The sequence below is a fragment of the Garra rufa genome, chromosome 15 (assembly GCF_049309525.1).
Source record: "Garra rufa chromosome 15, GarRuf1.0, whole genome shotgun sequence".
Lineage (NCBI taxonomy): Eukaryota > Metazoa > Chordata > Actinopteri > Cypriniformes > Cyprinidae > Garra > Garra rufa.
Window position 1 is genome coordinate 15,450,301 of NC_133375.1, and position 13,752 is coordinate 15,464,052.

Sequence of the window (13,752 nt, forward strand, 5' to 3'; positions counted from 1 at the left end):
TTGTTTTGTTCCTAAATTAATAATTTATCTTACAGTTAAGGGATTTACCATAATAATTGTCATTGTTGTCATCATTTATAATACCTAACACTAAATTTGAAATAATATAGGCCTATCATTATATATATATTTTTGCATTACATTATTTTTTACAGTAACGATAATTTTTTCAGGAAGAAACGCAGGTCTACTGCATAGACATTAAACCATGTTAAATAAATAAATAAATAAATAAATAACTCAAGGAAATATAAGCTCGAATCACTTACTAAATGACAAGCTAATTGCTGAGGAGTATTTCTCTGGTGGAGGGCTGAGAAGTGAAGTGCATCTGTAGTAATACAGTAGTTGTGGTGTAGTCTTCTTACACTTACTCACTCTGTTCTTGTCGTTTTTCGGCAGTTGTTTTGTTCACTATTTCGTCATCGATTCGTATGGCATCGTTTGACAGCGGACTCTCATTTAAAGAACAATAAGCAGCAGCAGCCTCTCATTCCCAAGAGAAGAGAAAGCGGACGAAAGAGAAGACATGACACAGCCTCGCATCATCGGTCCGTTCTGCTCTCACCTCTTTTAGTGCACTTCGTTTGAGTAAAACTGCAGTACGACTGGAGTACTAAAAGCATGACAGCGGCGGCTTTCCTTCAGAAATACATTCGTGCGCTTTCCTTATTGCATCTCTGACTAAAGCACACTCCACGCGGCGTAATATTCGTACACATATTTTTTTCTAAGCTGTGTTAATCGACAGCTGAGTTTGTTGACGGACAATCCTTCATCTCTCCAGAAGGTCTGGACATCATTACAATCATGAAGTGTGTTTTGTATTGTGTATTTTTCCTCCTGCTGTGGATTACACCTAATATCAGAGTATGCGCATCTCATCAAGGAATTCCCCTGTCAGTGTAAGTACACTTTACTTATTTATTGTATTTAATTAGTAGGTGCTAATACTGGGGTATAAATAAATTGGATGTTTTGTGTAATGCTTGCTATATTGATTTTGTACAGCTATTGCTGATTTAACATTCCTGTCAAACTTAACTCAATGCAAAACGTTCCGCGGGTCGGAACGCTAATATATCAAATATATTTTAGTTATTTTGTCCCAACTTTGTTATTTGCTTTAAGACAACATTTTGCAAGATACACTCATAATGAATTGAACAAATTGAACTGAATCAAAATGAATTCAACCTTAATATTTGAGGTCACAATATTCATTTATTTGTTTAGCCAGTGCCTTTTGATTTTAAAGTTCACTTCATATAGTGGTGTGATAAGACAAATACAGAAGACATGTTATAGACATACTATACAAATTTCATGTATTATAATTATATGCATATTGCATGTCTTTTCAATTGTATTGCACTTATGTCTCATACCCAAATTTGTACCAGTTATATCAAAATCATTTTCTCATAATTTAATTTCCTTCTTTCTAGTGTAAAACTTTGGGCGTCAGCGTTTGGTGGAGAGATTAAATCCATTGCGGCCAAGTATTCTGGCTCTCAGCTGTTGCAAAAGGTAAACTGAACTGTGCAAGTTAACACCATGAACAAAACATCACCGAAAGGTTTTCTGCAACATGTATCAGGGTAATATCATGATATTCTATGAAGTTTCTTGGAGTACCATGTCATTGTCATAGTATATGATTTTGATAATCATTTAGTACCATGATATTTATCAAGTATTACCATCTGATACCAACATTGTACCATGTCTTTATATTTTTCTTTTTACGGCACACTTTTTTGACTATAAGGTTTTAGCTCCTTTTGTGGTATCCTTTAACGCACAAAAAAGTGAGTGTGTGCTTCAGTTTTTGGCGTTCACATTATCACATGCACAAATACATGTTATCACACACTTACTCACATACACAATCTACGCTAATTAAACCACCCACGAACAGCAAACCTGGTTTGGTTTGTTCGTTTTTTTGTTCTGCTTGTCATTTTTCACAGTGAGGTCAGGGCATCAGAGAGGTCAGCACTCGAGGCCTGTGATTATAGGAAAGCATGTTTCTGTGTGACGTTTCTGTAATGGAGCAGATGGATGTTTATGAGCATGATTTCAGTATGGTTTTGCTAGTGATAATTTCACCTTTGTCCTGGTGGGAGTTCAGATTTCAAATTTCAATATTAAGGAATAAGACAGCGACAGTAGAATGTTTGTGGCATGTGTGCATTTGTGTGTGTGCTACTAAGTAAAGAGGATGGGAGCCCGAGGGGCAGATTATATGTGTGACGGTTTTAAAAAGAAGAAAGAGAACATGCCTGGTGAGCAGACAGAAAAGCGGCAAAGAAAAAAACTGAGTAGAGGGCAACAGAAGAGAAGAAAGGAAGGAGACATATGACAGGAAGCCCAGAGGAAGAAATGTGCATGGAGAAAGAAAAGAGGAGAATGTAAAGTAGAGTAATGTGAATGAACTGGTGTAAGTGTGCCCTCTGGCTCACTCACTAGCTTATTGTGTGTGTGACCTCATCAGATTAAAAGTGCTTTGGTGTGGATCTGGACAGGCAATAAGTAGAGAGGGAGCAACCTCCCACCTCCTGGTCCGGCATTTACAGAGGGTTGGGTCGCTGCTTGTGGAGCAATGTAAAATTTTCAGACCTGGAGCAAAACAGCCACAGGAAATGCACCTCTGAAAACTGTAGGGAATACTGTTGTAGGACATTTACAGCAATGACCACATTACAATAATGAGAATAAGATGTTGCATTTGCTTGCACAACATGCTTCATTCTTTAATTATAATAATCAAAATTATAAATTTCATCTTAACTGTGTGCTTATGCACTGGTCTATGCTGTTTTTAGTATCCACCTTTTTCTTAAACGTGGGAGTAAGCCTATGGATGAGACTACAGGTTCATTATCTAGTATAGAGAAATAACGAGAAGAATAACAATGTGCAGTAAACCGTAAAACCGTTTGCACTACAAACAAGTGTTTTTGTAAGATACACCAATCAAGCAGCAAAACGAGCCCAGACCCATTAAATTTACAAATGTGACCCTGGACCACAAAACCAGTCATAAGGTTAAATTTGACAAAACTGAGATATATGCATCATATGAAAGCTCAATAAATAAGCTTTCTATTGATATGGTTTGTTAGGATAGGACAATATTTGGCCGAGATACATCTATTTGAAAATCTGGAATCTGAGGGTGCAAAAAAATCAAAATACTGAGAAAATCACCTTTAAAGTTGTCCAAATTAGGTTCTTAACAATGCATATTACTAATCAAAAATTACATTTTGATATATTTATAGTAGGAATTTTACAAAAAATCTTCATGGAACATGATCTTTACTTAATTTCCTAATGATTTTTGGCATAAAAGAAAAATCAATAATTTTAACCCATACCATTTATTTTTGGCTATTGCTACAAACATACCCCAGCGACTTAAGACTGGTTTTATGGCCCAGGGTCACAAATGTCCATGCCCACTCTTAAAGGAAGAAAAAGGTGGATAAATTGCGTTATTAGTGTATTCACACTGAAAATTCCAAGAAGGAAATGCCTGGTTGATGCAATTTAAAGGACAGTTCACCCAAACTTTTAAATTCTGTCATCATTTACTCACCCTCATGCTGTCACAAACCTGTATGAGGTTTTTTCCTCCACCTGACAAAGAAAGTTTATTCATTTAGTTATTATCAATGCAGATTTTATTTTGTAGACAATTTTAGTTTCATGTGTAACATCTTATTTGGGTTTTGTATACTTTTTTCCTCTTTTTTCTTGATTTAAGTCTGAAAATCTCCCATTACCTTGTAACCAGCAGCTGAGTGTAAAGACAACAACAAAGCTTACCTAAACTTACCTTACTTGAAATTTTAATACTTTGCAATCTTATGCTAGCACTACTGTTTTCTTCAGAAAAATCTAGCTTCTCTTTGTTCTTTCTTTGTTTATCTATTATATTTGTGTGTCTTTCATCTCCTGTCTTACATCTTTCAGTCTTTACCCTTTGCCCTGCCTCTCATCCATTTTCTTGCCTCTTTTCTCTTTTCCTAAAAGCATTCTACTCTTACTTGAATAAATGTGTGCTTTTATATTATTCACTGTCATCATTATGCATGTGTTCAAACTGTGCCCATCTCATTCTGCATCATCATCATCACACCTTGTACTGCTCAAGCTCAAAAACGCTTGTATTGGAAATATCTCATGTTTCAAGGTTAAATCAAGGGAAACAGTCTGTGTGTGTGTGTAACAGGAAGTGAACAACATCTCTTCCTGATCAATATATTGTACATATTCAGCTTGAAATGCTCATATGTGCGTCTAAGAAATTGTGTGTGTGTGTGTGTGTGTGTGTGTACTTACATTTTCAAGTCTTCAAAACATGAAAATAATTATCATTTTTACTCACCCTTATGCTTCATTTTTTATATGCTGTATTTAGTTTCTGTACAAATCTTTAAAGAAGAGAAAAGCATGAAGGTTAGGAGTGCAATGGGGATGAGTTAATAATGACATAATTGCCATATTTGGGTGAACTTAGTAGTGTAGTCAGACAGGGGTTCTCAAACATAAATAGAAAAAAAGCCAATAGCGTTTAATTTACACCACAGTTGTAATAAAGTAGATTTAGACAGAATATCTGATTAGATCTGATGGGATTTTAAATATCGACACCTAAATATGAGAGACAATAATATATGAATACAAATATGAAATGTATATGATATGAAAAAGATATTTAAAGGTTATTTTATTATTTTCAGCTTTTATTATTTTCACTCTGGCCAAGTATTGGTTTAGTTTGGTAACTGCATATATTTCAATTTTAAAAAAAAAAGAATGACATGAATCAAGTTAAAGAGTATGCATGTGTGAGTTGAGTGTAGTGTTGAGGACTACCTGTGTGTTTAAAAGACAAAGAACAGAATGCTTGGAAGATGTCTTCCTGTCTGTTGGCCATCATCAACAAATGGCATTGCTTTAACATATCAGTTGTGTCCATTCTAAAAGAATAACATATTACACATTGCAAAAGCTTAAATGTAAACCTTTAGCAGTTTGCAAATGTGTGTGTGTATGCAGATGAGGTTAATTCACAGTATGTCACTATTGCACCACTGGGTGAAATACGTCTTCAGTCACACATTTAACAACAAAATCCTTTTGAAATGAACAAGAAAAATCTGTATTCACCAGCTGGTCTTTAAAAGAACATTCATTTCATGTCTCACTGGGTTGAGCTTTTGAAGACTTGCTATGTCCTGCATGTAATTTTCTTGTAAGCAGTCAGCTGTGATAGGCAAACGAGAAACACAGAAGACATATGATGCAGGGTGTGTTTATCATGACATGTGTTCATTACAAAATACTATGAAATCACACAGACTGAAATCAGCATTGTGGATGATGAGATGATAGATAAACACAGCCACATACAGTTCTGCTACATTTTCCACATTCATCATATAGAGGACATTGTAATAATATTTGGCAATGAGTGAATGACAAAGATGTTTTGCTCTGGAGCTGGTCATCCAATAGAAGCTGTAGGTGCTCATCTAGGAACCCAGCATGCCAAGGAGATCCTGTGAGGAGATACACTATAACTATAGGTGTCGGAATACTTTTTTGTTCCTTTGTTCTTTTGAATTGCATAAATAGTATTTGTTAATACCTTCAGGTAGTGCCGCATTATCCCACTGTCTTCCTTTAATCCACAATTGCTGCAGCAGGACTTTGGTTCTGGTGGTAAAAGAGGTAAGGAACCCCATAGGGTCATATTAGCTTGCGAGGACCCTATAAACATTGTGCAAGGTAAGAGTATCATACTCAACAGGACAATGTTTGTAACAAAGGGTATCTTGACTCAACCAGAGCTCAGTGTGGGCAGACTTTGCATCAGTGGGCAAATCTTCCACCACTACTGGAACATTACTTGCGTACTGTTGAATTTCCAAGCTTCCATCTCTCAAATGGGACCGTAACTTATTCACCAACTCCTTTGCTGTCTGGATGTACATGATACTTTGGAGACAGTTATCAACATAAAAGGCCTTGGTGACAGACTCCTCAATATCATGGCAATCCTCTGGCAGATCTCTTGCATGCTTTTGCAAAGCATAAATCACACAGCAAGGACTACAGGTAGTTTTGAATGGCTAAACTTCCCATTCATACACATCAATTGGCTTATCCTGTCTAATGTTTCATAACAGAAAATGCAGAAGGGGCTTATCAGAAGGCAGCAAACAAACTAATAGCAACAGGACTTTCCCTAAAATTAACGAGTACACCTAATAAGGACTCACTGCTTTGAGAGGCTTCTTCTTAACTCAACCAGACTCAACCAGTTTCTGGGGCCTGCTCAGGATTAAAAGTTCGGCGTTCATAACTTCCTCTTTAGGAGCATTGTACAGGGGCGCATGCTTCAAACAAAGTAGAGGAGTAACATATCTAGAGACACCCTTCACAGTCTCTCTCTATTTCAACCGGTCAAGACAATCTAGGGCATCCTGATCTTGTTTAGACCAGATAATAGCCTTTTCACTCCTATATGGAAGCACGTCCACTTGCCATAACCGCTCTACATCCTGCTGGAGCTGAGATGAGATTGGCGTTCCAGAAAGGAACATACATTCGAATGGGATAGGACTGCTCAGGAAGGCAAATCTCCAGAGCCATCTTTAACATTATGAATTGTTTAGAGATATTGAAAGGAACTGCCTTTATTCGAGAAGATCTTGGAGGAAAACTTACTTGGGCTCTTGGCTCACATCCTGTTGAGAACTTGAAACAGGCAGTTGAACTGAAGACAGGAATACAAGGTATAGGATAATTCTGTGGCATGAAATTATTCTGTTGCTGCAAAATAGGTCTTTCAGGCAGAGAAGGTAGACTAGGCATAACTGACTGGAATGAAGGCTGCACATCTTGACTTCCCTGCTGGTGACGATTGATCATATTTCCAGTTTGAGCTGTAATGGGTACAGATGATGGAATAATCATGCAAAATGTGAAAGATGCAGTTGAAACTGGTAACTAGTTAGAAGCATGTTCAGCTGCTGGATTATGCAAAGGCTGCTGTGAGAGTAGTGGACACTGAGACAAAATGCAGTAAAACCCTGGGAATCTTGGGCTTGCTGATAAACATGAACATTCACTGGAACTGAAAAATGGCTTGGATACAAAGAACTTGATACTGGTGGCCAAAATGCAGGATATACTGAGACAAACAATGATGGATTCAAAGCCCACGGAAGAATTTAGATGCATGGGATTGTCCTGATAACTGCTGATGCACATCCACTCAAGGGGTTAGAGTAGGTAATATAGGGTGCATAAACTAACTGGCTCAATGCTGTAAGCTTCCCGTCCAAGTAGACAAATGACTAGGATGAGGGCTTTGAACTGCAGGGAGCTGCCTTAACTCTGGATGACTAACAGTATTCATATCAACATGGGCTTGATTCACTTGTGCAGCATTTAAATCAGTAATTAACTGGGATTGAGGAGTTGGTACCATAGAGGAAGGAGGTGGAAGTAAGTTCGGTCTACGTAATGTAGTCTCATAGTCCTCAAGATAGACTGGAGGCTTGGTCTGTCTTGTAGACTGTCGACGAGGTGTCACGTGGGATTGGCTAGTTTGTTACTCTTGATCCACTGGAATGCTCAACTTCGGCTCAAAGGACCATGTAAAAGACTCTTAGGCTACTACTGAAATGCAGGGGGAGCTTCACAACGGGATGTCAATCAATACATCTTAAAAAAAACATCCGTTTGCATATTTTATTTTCTCCAATGCCAGTACAAATAAATTTCACAGGTGTATTAGACTGGTTTCTTAACTTAAAGGCACAAAATAGGAACAAACAAATATAAGTTAAACAATCAATAGATTGCATAACAGAATCCAAACCATACAAAATATCCGTTCTTTGAATAAAGAAATAAACCTATGTCAGAGGGATTTCCAGCAAAGGATTGTCTCAAAACATTGTTGAATAAAAAAAAAAAAAAAAAAAAAAAACAGAAAAGCATATAGCTAACCACATGCCAAAATAAATAATTACATTATATTTGTCCAGGTAGCATAATCCTGATGCAAGCCATCCAATTTGACAGCAATTTCAACAAAGTTCCAGAGTAATTTCAACAGAGTCATGCATTATTACAACTCTATATTACTTTTAGAATCCTTCTGACTGTGTATAAGGCATAAAGCTTTGCAATGCATTATTAAATGTCCTTGTTGTTTTGTTTTTATGGCATAATCAAAACATTTAAAGTCACTTGCTACATTTGCTGTATATTTGAACATTTCTTTTTTTCTGAGCACTTTGGGAATAGGCCTATATTAAATATATTGGCCATAATCAATTGAAAAGTGCATGTTACAAATGAAATTTTGGAGCACAAAATCCTTGTTTTTATTGTTGTGATTTATTTTTATGATTATTTTAATTCCTTTTATATGTAAATATATATGTCTGTAATTCTGTATTTAATTTCTGTAATTCAGTAAATTATATATATATATATATATATATATATATATATATATATATATATATATAAAAAAAACTCAATACTCTTTTAACTCTTTAGTATCGAGCACATACTAATTTGGTTTGGACACCATATTTTTTGCATTAATTTCTTTTAAGGCTGTTCAGTTCAGATTACCGCAGCGCTTTTATTGGTTTAGGATCAGGGCTTTGACTTGGCCATTCCAGAACCATTCAGCTTCAACTTTTGTACAGAGATACATTTGAGTCCTTAGTCATCTTCATGAATCGGCTAAAAACACATCTCTTCTGTCTTTTATTTAAACTCTAGCACTGTCTATTCTATTTCTATTTCTATTCTTTAAAAATAAATTTATATCTTCTATCTTTTTTGTTCTTTATTACACAATTAACAAAAAAAAAAAAACTAGCTTGCTCTATTCTTTTTTCTTTTATGTTTTCGTTTTATTTACTATATAATTAAAAAAAAACCTTGCTATACTGCATTAAGATAATCTGAGACTTGTGAAAGCACTTACATAGCATTGCTCTTTTGTTGATTTTGATTGCTTCCATTGTCCTCATTTGTAAGTCACTTTGGATAAAAGCGTCTGCTTGATGACTTAATGTAAGTGTAAATATACAATGTGAAGTTGTTGCTTGCTATAAGATTCTCTTTCTTAGATGTAGTGTGTGGTTTTGACCCAGCAACTCCACCTTATACTCATCTTTTCAGAGCACATAGTTTCATATGTCTTGTTCCTTGTGTAGGTTCAGGGTTGCAGATATCAGTCTTGCCTTGACGTTCTTTATTGAGAGCAGAGGTGTCTTTCTTCGACCAGATTTGAGTGTCTCTTTCTAATGGTTGACTGGTACACAGTCACACTGACTTTTTGCCGGATCTGCCTGTAGATCTCTTGATGAAACTTTGGGATTCTTTGAAACTTTCAGAAGGATAAAATTGGTGGGACATCCCACCTTTTACACTTGGCCATGTCTGAAACCTTGAACAGCTTTCCTTCTAGAGATCTCAGGAAGCTCTTTTGATTTAATATCTTAATATACGTCAATGTACTGCAGTGCTAATGACCAAACCAGACTAGTTTATTGAGGTTTGTATAAGGTGTGACTTGCCACTTTAGTGATGTTCTGTCAATCTAGATTGATTCTGTTAATTTGTGCAACTAGTTTTAATTGTATGCTTGGAAATTTCTAGCCCAAAGTCAACTCAAAACCTGCCTACCTGGCTTTGATTTTAATTTTTCAGCACTGAGCATGATAAATTGTTTAAAATGTGGGCTTTAAAAATGAAAAATGATATGCTGACATAGCCATCCATAAAATGCTGCTAGATTTTGCCCTAAAATCTATATTGTTCTTTGCTTGCCCAGTTTTTTTGAACACATTGCAGTTTGTTCACATCTTAATACACTAAATGAAAAACTGACATTTTCTTATCTCAGTCCATTTTTAATAGCAAACAGTACACACTTTTTTCTTTTCATTCACTCACCCTCCACATTTACTCCTGTTTTGTCTACACACAAGCATTAATGTGCAAATCTACAATGCCAAACTCAATTACCTGATGTGGGTGTATCTCGTGTAATTTGTAGTTTGTGAAGTGACATTAAAGTCCCACACATTTCTCCTTCACTCATTCTTTCAGTTGTCCTTAGGTTGCCAAGCATTCATTCCAAAGATCAATACACATTAGCAAAAGGATCCTTTTTCTGTCTTTTTTTTTTGTCCTGTGTAATATGTCAAATCATTTAAGCAGTTCTATTCAAATTTATTTGTAAAATGATTTCATACACTCCACACAGGTTTCAGAACAAAATCAAATCTGCTTCTGAAATTAGTAGCGGTGCTCTAATAGTTGAAGTGCAGAAATTATGTGTAGGCAAAAGCACCTAAACACCCCCGGTACTATAAAAATAGTACCATCATGGCAAGCATACCAGTGGAGTAGGACATTTTAAAATGTTAATTACTTGACATTTAGAGGTATAAAGTCACAATGAGTTATTATATAAAAGCATTTTAAAATATACAGGGTGTAACCATGCTAATTTAGTAAAACACAGGGTTTATAACCATTTTCCAGAGAAAAAACAAAGTGTAAAAACAATTTATAGAAAGAAGCAGAAAAAGTATGTAATGTATGGTGAACTAAATAGTGCTGAGAAAGGCATACTTGACTTCATTTAAATGAAGGTATGGATGTAGTTAAAAAAAAGAGACATTTGTGCATATTTTGATGAATGGCTTTGATAAATGGCTACTATTAATTGAGCGATTTTTTTTAAATTAATTTTAAATCAGACTAATTTTCAAATGTCTTGTCACAAATGATCATCTCAGAGAACTTTAGTGGGGTTTTCGAAGCAACATATGACTTTTTCTTGAAAGACATGCGTACGTTTATATATACATGTCTACTTTAGTGGACACCAGGACATGCTTTATGCTTATCAGGCATATATAGGAGACATAGGGAAATAAATTATATATCAATATTTCTTTAAAGTATGAGATTTTATATGCAAATGCTGATTTCCAAAAAAAACGCCTATTAAGTAGTAGCATTAAAAAGGCAAAATATTAATATTCTCTAAATATATATTTTTCAACAATATTCTTGTATCTGTTTTACAGATAAAATTTTATAGAAAAAAAAAATTGCCTGGAACCTAAATATTGACTAGTGTATTTTTTTGTTGTTGCAGCAACAACAGCAGCAAAAAACATTGTTGTAGAAATACAGTCTTGTTTTTATTTTTGTATTAACTGAGTCCTGGTGTCTTCAGACATATATAATAAAACATTAAAAAAGAAAATTATTAAATAAAAAAAGTACACATTTTAAAAAATTCAGTGCAGTTGCTGATATTAATATGGCCAAAAAGTACAATGAAATTCAGATGTCATGTAAATGAATGAGATAATATATATATATATATATATATATATATATATTAGTTTCCACTCTGTATCTCCTATTAATATGTATTTTAGTAAGATTATATATATTTTTTTACTTTTCTTAAAAAAACGTTTTTTCACAATAAAAAAATCTTTGTGTAATGGAAAGGTTAAAAATTCTTCATGGTACCAATTTATACCAATGCAATGCATGTCAAATCAACAGCTAAACATCGTAATATATAATTTGGAGGTTTTATGGCAATTCCCAGTCCTACTAGTCACCAGTCAGAACATTGAAGCAAAACTCAACAACAATCTAAATAATTTTAGCAATGCCTTGTAATAATCTAGAAATGTTTAGCCAAGCAACCATCCAGAACAGTTAGAACAATAACAGTGTTTAGCAACAGAACAGACTAAGCAGAAAAGTGTATTCCCTGTTGTCTTTCAACTCATGCTTTGTCATTTCATTGTCAAGTGAATGGTTTGACTATGTGCTGTTTCCAAAGCCTCTTCAACACACCAGCTTGTTGGTAAATGGATTTCATCAGACCCTGTTCATGGCCCATTAACTGCATTTCTCCATGGTCTCCTTCCTGTCTTTTTTTAATGCAAATTTTCTATCGCTCCCATTTGTTCATCTCTGCTGGAGCATCCCTTCTTAAGGAGGAACAGTAAAAAGTTAAACTAGCTTTCTATTACAAAACAATTATTGTGTCACTGATTTAAATAGGATAATCTTGTACCATATTGACATAAAATACAAAGAGTTTTGTTGTTATTAACAGCATGAAAAAATGAGGTGCATTAAACATTATTAAAATTAAAACAATTTCATATTTCATTTGTTTACCTGCATGTCATGGGACCATAACCAATGTTGGAAAACCAATGAACATGCAAATGTCATACTTAATTAATAAAACATTTATTTTAAAATCTCTGGAGTACTTCAAGTACATGTATTAGGTGAAAGAGGATCAGATGACTGTAACACCAGGCCAGCAGAGGGAGCCCTTACTCACACTGACTGTTGCTGCTCCCTCTGCTGCCTCTATGGTTACTTCCTGTTTGGCCACCATTTAAGCAGGGCCTTGCCAAGTATTGCCTTTTTGCCACGGTATTTTTTTATTGTCATAGTTATTTTGCCATTGTTTTGTTCTGTTTCATTGCCATAGTTTTACCTTGTTTCATTGTTAGCCACCTGACTAATGACTGATCTTTATGTGAATGTCTATAAAAATTTAATTCATTTCTAAATGTACATAAGCAGTAAGCTATTTTAGAAAGTACAAATTTGATAAAGAGGAATTACGGATTTTTTTAAAACTATTGCTATTGTGTAAATATGTAATAATAATAATATGTAATAATAATAATAATGATCGACTGAACGAGTGAACGCTGGCGCTACTTGCTGCCGCTGCTTGCCCGTAACCTTTCAACTTTTTATCTTTCTAGACTTTCCTGAGTCATTTTATGGTTCTATGTCCGAATCAGTGAGCGTAATTGCCCCTAGAATGAAATGCTCTGTTATTTGGAAGCTTCATGAATATTAATGAGCTCCGCTCTGATTGGCTGTTTCACAGAGCTCAATAGCTCGCACATGGATAAAAATATATTTTTAATTAGGAGCTCTAGCCGCTTTTAATATGCGGTTTGTTGAATCTGCCGTTTTGAATCACGGATATTTTAGTGTGATTACTGTGATCGCATGTGCTCTGTGTAAAGTTACAATGCAGAGGGAGTGCTTCCTACCAAACAAGTTGAGCCGCTCCTCAGTGATTCTCCAGATCTGTAAATCATTCACCATCATCAACGCAGTTATTTCTCCATCATTCACCATCATCAGCACAATCATGTCTCTGTTTATGTGGTAAGTGAAATCCTATGTATTGCAGTGTAACAGGCTAGCGCTAGCATTAAGCTAACCATCTCCCTTCAGTGGCTTGCCTTGTTTAACTGATGTGCTGACGTTAGTGATGATTGGGCGATGCAAATGTTGGAGGCATAACTATTAACGATCTCGGGGATGTTGCGTAACAGTCTGTAATGTTGGAATTGACCTATTTTTCAGTGGTATTTTGCAAATACTAGATTTATATAAGAAGGAGGAAACGATGGTGTTTGAGATTCATGGTATATCATGTCCATGTACTGAACTTGTCATGATCGGGGCTGTGGGTCTCCCCTCAGCCTCCTGAGGTCGCTGTTCCTACACTGCACTTCCTGATTGCATTCACCTGTCTTTGTCATTAGCACTGATTCACTCACATCTGTTCACTATCATCTGGTCTTTAAAAACTCTCACCTTTCACTCCTGCTTCATGGC

At 35.4% G+C, this 13,752-nt stretch overlaps 1 protein-coding gene across 1 annotated transcript in view; it reads left to right on the top strand.

Annotated features, from left to right (window-relative positions):
• The first annotated feature begins 403 nt into the window (after window positions 1-403).
• Window positions 404-13,752, top strand: part of cacna2d3a (calcium channel, voltage-dependent, alpha 2/delta subunit 3a) — a 290,790-nt gene continuing 277,441 nt past the window's right edge. The window contains exons 1-2 of the mRNA XM_073818644.1: window positions 404-905; window positions 1,449-1,530. Of these exons, the coding sequence (XP_073674745.1) occupies window positions 811-905; window positions 1,449-1,530 (177 nt within the window). The 5' untranslated portion in view covers window positions 404-810. The remainder of the gene's footprint in view (window positions 906-1,448; window positions 1,531-13,752) is intronic.